Genomic DNA, 9,410 nt, shown 5'->3' on the forward strand with positions numbered 1-9,410 from the left:
CTACTACTTCAATTACTTCAACTACTTCAACTACTTCTACTACTTCTACTACTTCTGCTACTTTTTGGCCCGTTGTTGGTTTGACCGATTTTAGGATAAATTTGGGAAACTTGGTCCAAAACATGTTCAGTTACAATTATCTTTCCTCTGTTTGATGAAATATTTGCAAATATTTGTGGCATTAAAATATAGTAGTTGGGCATTAAAAAGCATCAATAACCAAAAAACTATAATGTTTTTAGGCAGATCTGTTTGTTTTTGGCATTATTTTTTAATTCTTTGATTTATCAAATTCAACACGAGCTTCAGAAAGTAAAAATATTAAGTAGCTACTGAAGAAAAAGACTCAAGAACAAACATGTAACTTAGAGCCACACATTTCATCCAATAAATAGCAACAAAGCTGAGACGAAAACAAGGATGAAAATGTGAAAAAAGTGAGAAAAAAATTGAAGAAAAAGTGACAGAAAATTTACAAAAAATGTACAAAAAAAATGACAGAAATGGATACAAATTTGACAAAAAAGTGAGAAAAATTTGACGAAAAATTGAGAAAAAATTGACGAAAAATTGAGAAAAAAATGGACGAAAAAGTGACAAAAAATTGACAAAAAATGAGAATAATTTGACGAAAAAATGACAAAAAATTGACTAAAAAAATCGAAAAATTTGACAAAAAAGTGACAAAAAATCATCACTGATCATATGAGGAAAAAGATCAATTTAGTTTTGTAGATCTGGCCTACAGGATTTGGGTAAAGCTGAACTGGAGAAAATGCTCTCGGTTCAGGCGGGAGTTAAGAGGTTAACAGAGATTTTTATGATTGAAAAATACATTCAATCATTTGCAGCCGAATATGAGATTAAGGTTAAATTGTGAAAAAATGCGTTCTCTGCATCTGACCGATCCTCAACGCCGCTGACGGCCAGCGTGGGCCGACGCTCGGAGACACATCTCCAGATGTGGAGCCAGGCTCATGGACAGAAACACCTGGCTGGGGGATTGACCTATTGTACATGTTTTAGTGGTAGAGAAAACAGACACGGTTGGGGATCGAGCCCTTCCAGTAGAACGTTTGCCTAAATTTGCTTTGTTATTGTCCAACTCCCATTTCGACATGAACAGCACTGGTCCAAGGACTGACCCTTGCAGTTTCCTGCTCTAAAACAACATCATTGTTCTGCATTTCTGTTTAAGTCCATCCATTGTTCGAATAAGAAATAACAGCTTCATTTTACAAGTTTTATTTGAAGAACAGAGCTGCGCAGGAAAATCGTTTACAAAACATTTGTGCTGCTCTACTCCTGAGCCACAGCTGCTCTCTGATTGGCCGGCTTCATCCCGTCTGCTCTCTGATTGGCCGGCTTCATCCCGTCTGCTCTCTGATTGGCCGGCTTCATCCCGTCTGCTCTCTGATTGGCTGATTTGCAGTAGAAATTCTGAACGATGTTGCGATGCGTCCAGGGAACGTTCCAGACCTCGATGTGGCACCGAATAACCTGAAACACCAAAACAAAACAACTAAACTTTATTCATCCAAAACCAAGATTTTAAAGGTTTGGTGTTTTTGGAAAGATTTCAAGTAGTTTAACTTCTTAACTCCCACCTGAACCGAGAGCATTTTCTCCAGTTCAGCTTTACCCAAAGTGTAACGCCTCAATTGAAAACTAAGATCTACAAAACTCATCTAAATGGATCTTTTTCTTCACATCATCAGATTTTTTTCCATCTTGTTTGGGGGGGTATTCAACTATGTTTTGTCATTTCTTTGTCATTTTTTTGTCAATTTTTTTGTCAATTTTTTTATAATTTTTTTGTCAATTTTTTGTCAATTTTTTATATTTTTTTGTCATATTTTTGTAATTTTTTTGTCTTTTTGGTCACTTTTTGGTCATTCTTTGTCACTTTTTTGTCCATTTTTTGTCATTTTTTTGTCTTTTTTTGGTCATTTTTTGTCATTTTTTTGTCACATTTTTGTCTTTTTTTGTCTTTTCTTGTCACATTTTTGTCTTTTTTTGTCTTTTTTTGTCACATTTTTGTCTTTTTTGTCACATTTTTGTTAAAGTTTTCTCACATTTTAGTCATTTTTTTGTTAAAAAAAAAATTCAAATTTTTATCACATTTTTGTCATTTTTTGTCACATTTTGGTAATTTTTTTTGTCATTTTTTTTGTCAATTTTTTGTCAATTTTTTGTCAATTTTTTGTCAATTTCTTGTGACATTTTTGCCACTTTTTCATAAATTTTTCGTCACTTTTTTGTCAATGTTTTTGCCTCAGTTCTATAGCTATTTTCACACCTTTTTTTCCAGAAGCTTTTGGATTGGGGTAAAGCCAAACTGGAGAAAATGTGCTTGGTTCAGGTGGGAGTTAAGGGGTTAACAGATTGATGTATAAAACATGGATCACTTTTTCTGCAGTGAATGGTCTTCAAATGAAATACAGTCTGGCCAAAACCCGGGAGAGTCTGACCTGGTGCAGCGGCCCCGGCGGCTGAACCGCACAGTCCGGGAGGTTCTTGGGTTCGTCTCGTTTATGACAAACTGTCCTGGACAGATCCACGTCCACCAGAAACCGCACGCCCTTCACCACCTGGGGAGTAAAAAGCAACAAATACATGACAAAACAGCGACGAAAAAGAGACGGAAATGTGACAAAAACATGCTGGAAAAACAAGCTATTAACACACAAACAGAAACACGATCGAAAAAGTGTCTAAAAGGCAAATGAGGCGCTACTTTAACCTCTTAACTCCCGCCTGAACCGAGAGGATCTTTTTCCTCACGTCATCAGATTTTTTTTTCCCATCATTTTTTTGTTGGGTATTCAACTCATTTTTGTAACTTTTTTGTCATTTTTTCGTCAATTTTTTATCATTTTTTCGTCAATTTTTTATCAATTTTTTGTAATTTTTTTGTCAATTTTTTGTAATTTTTTTGTCAATTTTTTGTAATTTTTTGTCAATTTTTTATCACATTTTTGTCACATTTTGTCATTTTATTGTCACATTTTTGGGTCATTTTTTTAATCAATTTTTTGTCATTTTTTCGTCAATTTTTTATCAAATTTTTGTAATTTTTTTGTCAATTTTGTAGTAATTTTTTGTAAATTTTTTATCACATTTTTGTCATTTTATTGTCACATTTTTGGGTCATTTTTTTAAATCAATTTTTTGTCATTTTTTCGTCAATTTTTTGTAATTTTTTTGTTAATTTTTTGTAATTTTTTGTCAATTTTTTATCACATTTTTGTCATTTTTTAATCAAATTTTTGTCATATTTTGTCATTTTTTTGTCATTTTATTGTCACATTTTTGGGTCATTTTTTAAATAAATTTTTAGTCATTTTTTCGTCCATTTTTTATCCAATTTTTGTAATTTTGTTGTCAATTTTTTGTAATTTTTTTTTTTTTATCACATTTTTGTCACATTTTGTCATTTTTTGTGACTTTTTGTCATTTTTTTGTACATTTTTGGTCAATTTCTTGTCAATGTTTTCTTACTTTTTTGTCACATTTCCATCCTTGTTTTCGTCTCAGTTTTGTTGCTATTTTCACAGCTTTTTTCCAGAAGCTTTTGGATTGGGGTAAAGCCAAACTGGAGAAAATGTGCCTGGTTCAGGTGGGAGTTAAGGGGTTAAGCTCCAGTCCAGAAGCTCTGGGTCGAGCTGAAGAAAATGCCAGACTCGGGCAGTGACAGAGGGGGGTCAGAGGGGGGTCAGAGGGGGGTCAGAGGTCAGACGTCTCACCTGTTTCTGCGCCCTGTGGACCGAGCCGGGCCTGAACAGAAAGCTGTCGTTGGATCGGTTGTTGAAAGCTTCAGCCGCAGACAGCGCCACCTTCTGGATGTGAGGGTCATCTGCGCTGACGTTACACAGCGCCCCGGGAACACAGCGCCCTCCGCAGGCCGCGCTCACACACAGCACTGGGGTCAACAGGAACAAAAGGGAAACGTTTAGAGACAGAAGTAAAAGCACCTGATCCTGTCGCTGAACAAAAGACCGACAGTTTTTATGTTTGAGTCGCAACAAAACTGATCAACAGGATCAGCTCGGTGGCTCCAAGTCAAGACTAACTGAAGAAACCAGCAACGTCCTTCACAGTCACGGTTAACCCCTTAACTCCCACCTGAACCGAGCACATTTTCTCCAGTTTGGCTTTACCCCAATCCAAAAGCTTCTGGAAAAAAGCTGTGAAAATAGCAACAAAACTGAGACGAAAACAAGGATGGAAATGTGACAAAAAAGTGAGAAAACATTGAGAAAAAAGGGACGAAAAATTGATGAAAAAGTGGCAAAAATGTCACAAGAAATTGACAAAAAATGGACAAAAAAATGACAAAAAAAATGACAAAAATGTGACAAAAAAATGACAAAAATCTAATAAAAATTTGACCCAAAAAAAGACAAAAAAAATTGACAAAAAAATGACAAAAATGTGATAAAAAAATTATAAAAAATTGACAAAATGTGACAAAAAAATGACAAAAATGTAATAAAAAATTGACCCAAAAAAAAGACAAGAAAATGACAAAAATGTGATAAAAATGTGGAAAAAAAAATTTACAAAAAAAATGACAAAAATGTGACAAAAAAATTATAAAAAAATGAAAAAAATTGACGAAAAAATGACAAAAATGTGACAAATGGGTGATGATTGGCCGCTACGGAGGTGCGGCTCCAACGCTGATGGGCTGAGGTGGAGGTGTGCCCTCCCGGAAGCGATCATTGGCTGGAGGTTTGCTGATGCTGAAATTAGTCTCTCAGGTTGAATTAATGCCTAGGCTTCATTTTCAAAAGATTGCTGGGGAATGTGTTGCACCAGATCCCGTTGCAGTAATTTAGATGGGGTTCCAAACGGGAACGATACAAGATTAAAAGTGCCTCAAGAGGAAGAAAATGTCTCAATTCATACAATAAACCAACATATTTTTTAACAAGATGATCAATATGATTTTTGAAATTTAGGTGTTCGTCAATTTGAATTCTAAGAAATGTAATACAGTTTAGTCTTTCAATATTTACACTGTTTATTGAGATACGTACATTTTTCAGATTTCTCCTGTTTCTATTTGAGCGAAATACATTTGGTTTTATTTATGTTTAATGATAATTTATTACAATTGAACCATGTTGTGCTGAACAGGTCTGAGCTCATTCGACACATTAGGACATTACTGGAACATGTAGGGGGAAGAAAACACTTCATTTTAAAGCAGTACTAAGTAACATGTTTACCTTAATAAACCCTCCCCGTCGTCCCTGTGGGGGTAATACAAGTGTTTATGGGATGATTGGAGGGTCTTTCATCGCCCCCTGGTGTCTCTGACCAGAAAACCATGTTTGCAACTTGACTGCCCCCGGTCCGGAGAAAGCAATACACACTAATGAAATCACGAAGAAGAAGCTAACATGCTAACGGGCAAAGCTAACTGCGGGCTAACGTCACTTTAAACAGTATTTACAGCAAAGTTTGAGTGAAAAAAAATATTTCCATTGTATAATTCGATGCACAGTAACCCTCTCTCCCTTCGCCTTTCCTGTCGGCGTAGTATTTACTCTCCAAGACAATTAATAAGTTACAAAATCGTAACTTGCTACGACACCTGCAGTTGCGCTTATGGCCTCTAGGGGGAAGAGTTACTTAGTACTGCTTTAAGATTTTTAAACTATAATAAAGTGTTATTAATAATAATAATCTCTGCTCTAGTCAAGTGCACTTTAACCAGAGATGAACTTATGGAGGAGTCTCGAGAGATAAATGTGCGTCACAGACAGAGGCTCTGGTCCAGAGCAGCGTCGCCTCGGGGGAAACTGTGGTGAACGAGCCTCATGTTAGAGTCTGAGGCGCGGGTTACACTACAATAATACTGAAATACAAGCATCGATCTCATGACAGAATAATGAGCCTTCACTGTCAGCGGCTCAGCTCCACTAAGCCCTGACTGTGACTTTACCAAATCCATTCTCACTCACATCCAATCACTCACTGAAGGAAGAGCATGTTCTGTGGTTTGTTTTGACGGCAAATTGATGGAACTTTTCATGGTTGTTTTTTTCTGCTGATGGAAATGGATAGAACATATGTGTAACCATGGAGACGCTGGGTCGTCACATTTTTTTGCCGAAAAGTTCCGCAGTGCTCCTTTAAGCGGAGTTCTCTTCTCCCCACTGCCTTTCAGCCATAACTGGATCTTCATATTTACATGTTTTGTATTTAACTATGCGACATAAAGTGTGTTATTGTCTTTGTTTCTCCTCCTGAGCCTGAAATAAATGGATGAAAAAGTCCATCCTCCGCCTGTGCAGGGACCACCTAATGCTTCCTGTCATCGTCCAGAACATTCAAATACAGTGAAGATGAAACAGATCAAAGGGTTTGTGGATCTCACCGAGAAGCGCGGAGAAGAGGAGAGTCGTCTGCGCCATCGCCGTCTGAACGTCTGAACGTCTTCACTTCCTGTTCGCAGCTTCAACAGGACACTGTGGTTGGTGATGGCACTTCCTGTTTCCACACTTCTCTCGCGCTCCGGCCACTTCGTCAGGTGCTCCTCCTCTGATCTTCAAACAAAGCTCTTAACCCCCACAACACTTTCTCCAGTTTGGCTTTACCCAAATCTAAAAGGTTATAGGCCAGTGTAAAGCCTCATTTGAATTCAACATTGATCGAAACAGATCTTTGCCCTCACGTTGTTTTCGTCCCTTTTTTGACTTTTTCATCCTTATTTTTGTCTCGTTTTTCTCGCTTTGATGCTTTTTTCAAAAAGTTTTCAGATTTGGGTAAAGCCAAACTGGGTAAAATATGGTCGGTTCAGGTCATGAGGTTCATTTTACATAAAAGGCCTGATTTTTATATTTAAAAAATTAATGCGAGAAGCTGCAGGTGGAAAAGGGAATGAATGAATCTAGAAAAATCCATTGAAACATTTGCTGTAGATTAATGACATAAAAATAAAATAATAAGGAAATAATCAATAGTTCTGTCATTTTCATTTAGAAACCAGGGATAACACACTAAATCTAAACATTGCAGAAACCATAGGTTTAGATTTATACTGTAGTTATATTAAGTGACAAATTAGTTCCAAACATTTTCTCAGAATATTGGAAAAAGTGATCAATGAAAAAAACTGTAGAAACAAACATTTCTCCTTGTTTTTTGGTTAAAGCTCAATAACTCTACAACTCTGTAAAGTGTGAGTCTTATGGAGCCGCTAAAGTGCAGATGTTAAAGTTCAGTCTCTTTGTCTGCACATGTGCCCTGTGTTTATTCCTCCCGTCTTTAGCCACTGCTTTCTCCCACAAAGGGAGGGGCGTCATCTCGGTCACAGCCTTTCCTGCTACACGTGGATACCAAACATGTCAGTATTTGTGAATGATTAAGGAAAACTACATCATAAAATAAACATCATGAAGAGAGTTTGGTTCATTTCTCGTCTAACATTAAAACAAAGATGTTAAAGCTCCTCGAAACAGTGAACTAAGTTTGTCGCGCAGGAGCAGACGAGCTCCACACCTGCCTCACCGTCAGTGCAGGGTCACATGATCAAAACACTCCAAACAGTCAGAAGTTTATAAAAGAAACATCTGACTGACCTGATGCAGCTCAAGTCCTCATCAAAGGTTTAATAATCTTCCTCCTTATGGACACAGCTAATGCTAACGTCGGGTCCTTATTTCAGTGCCCTTTATAAACAGCCCGGTACAGATGAAGACTTAACCCTCCCCTCAGACTGTAGCTGTGTTTCTGGCGAAGAAGAAAAAACAAACTCGAGACAAAGACTTTTATTGGTGAAAGTTTTGGTCCAAACGAAGCGAGTGGAATGACACAAAATGGCCGCCTTCTCTCAGTTCAGTCCTGCGTTCCCATTGGTCGAGTACATTCAAAGTGTCCGTGCTGACTCGGTGATTGGCTGCTGCGGTGGAGGGGGGGGCGGGGTTAGAGGCGGGGCATGGAGCAGTATTAGTAACTGTCTCTGATTGGCTCCTCGTGGGTCAGGCGGCTCCTGAAGAGCTCGGGTCGGTTTGAGCAGGTTTGGACTCAGAACAGAAGCGCAGAGACACTGAGGTGGAGCTCCTCAGGCTTCAGGACACTGAGGTGGAGCTCCTCAGGCTTCAGGGACACTGAGGTGGAGCTCCTCAGGCTTCAGGACACTGAGGTGGAGCTCCTCAGGCTTCAGGGACACTGAGGTGGAGCTCCTCAGGCTTCAGGACACTGAGGTGGAGCTCCTCAGGCTTCAGGGACACTGAGGTGGAGCTCCTCAGGCTTCAGGACACTGAGGTGGAGCTCCTCAGGCTTCGGGGACACTGAGGTGCAGCTCCTCAGGCTTCGGGGACACTGAGGTGGAGCTCCTCAGGCTTCGGGGACACTGAGGTGGAGCTCCTCAGGCTTCAGGGACACTGAGGTGGAGCTCCTCAGGCTTCAGAGACACTGAGGTGGAGCTCCTCAGGCTTCGGGGACACTGAGGTGGAGCTCCTCAGGCTTCGGGGACACTGAGGTGGAGCTCCTCAGGCTTCGGGGACACTGAGGTGGAGCTCCTCAGGCTTCGGGGACACTGAGGTGGAGCTCCTCAGGCTTCAGGGACACTGAGGTGGAGCTCCTCAGGCTTCGGGGACACTGAGGTGGAGCTCCTCAGGCTTCGGGGACACTGAGGTGGAGCTCCTCAGGCTTCAGGGACACTGAGGTGGAGCTCCTCAGGCTTCGGGGACACTGAGGTGGAGCTCCTCAGGCTTCGGGGACACTGAGGTGGAGCTCCTCAGGCTTCGGGGACACTGAGGTGGAGCTCCTCAGGCTTCAGGGACACTGAGATGGAGCTCCTCAGGCTTCAGGGACACTGAGGTGCAGCTCCTCAGGCTTCAGGACACTGAGGTGGAGCTCCTCAGGCTTCGGGGACACTGAGGTGGAGCTCCTCAGGCTTCAGGGACACTGAGGTGCAGCTCCTCAGGCTTCAGGGACACTGAGGTGGAGCTCCTCAGGCTTCGGGGACACTGAGGTGGAGCTCCTCAGGCCTCGGGGACACTGAGGTGGAGCTCACTCTGGACAGCAAATGGAATGTAATGCTTTTTAACGTCCAAATACTATATTTCTAGCCACAAACGCCAAAAATCTGAGCACATTTTATTTCTTCACTTCATCAAACAGAGGAAGGAGTGAAAATAATAATAATCAGTTTGTTTCAGCTGAATGTGCTTTAAACCAGTGGTTCTCAACTGGTGGATCGGGACCCAAAAGTGGGTCAAAAGTGGGTCATAAGTGGGTCATAAGTGGGTGGCGAGGCTTTCGCATGGAGCATTTCTTTTAATATTTATGAACAGAATAAATACTGGAGTGTCATTGGTTTGTTTTTATCATAACTTCAACTTCTTTGGCTTATTCAAAGCTTATTCAACCACCATTTTTTGGGAAAAGGCAAC

General features: G+C 40.1%; 1 protein-coding gene across 1 annotated transcript; it reads right to left on the minus strand.

Moving 5' to 3' along the window:
* Positions 1 to 1,299: 1,299 nt before the first annotated feature.
* cst7 (cystatin f) lies at positions 1,300 to 6,547 on the minus strand (the record flags this gene model as incomplete). Its single annotated transcript, XM_079568426.1, has 4 exons — positions 6,389 to 6,547; positions 3,747 to 3,922; positions 2,472 to 2,591; positions 1,300 to 1,500 (listed from the first exon to the last, which is right to left on the minus strand). Exons 1-4 carry the CDS (start codon positions 6,423 to 6,425, stop codon positions 1,300 to 1,302), a joined length of 534 nt encoding a protein of 177 aa, XP_079424552.1. The 5' UTR covers positions 6,426 to 6,547.
* Positions 6,548 to 9,410: the final 2,863 nt, after the last annotated feature.

This window comes from Gobius niger (genome assembly GCF_951799975.1).
Source record: "Gobius niger genome assembly, chromosome: 12".
NCBI lineage: Eukaryota > Metazoa > Chordata > Actinopteri > Gobiiformes > Gobiidae > Gobius > Gobius niger.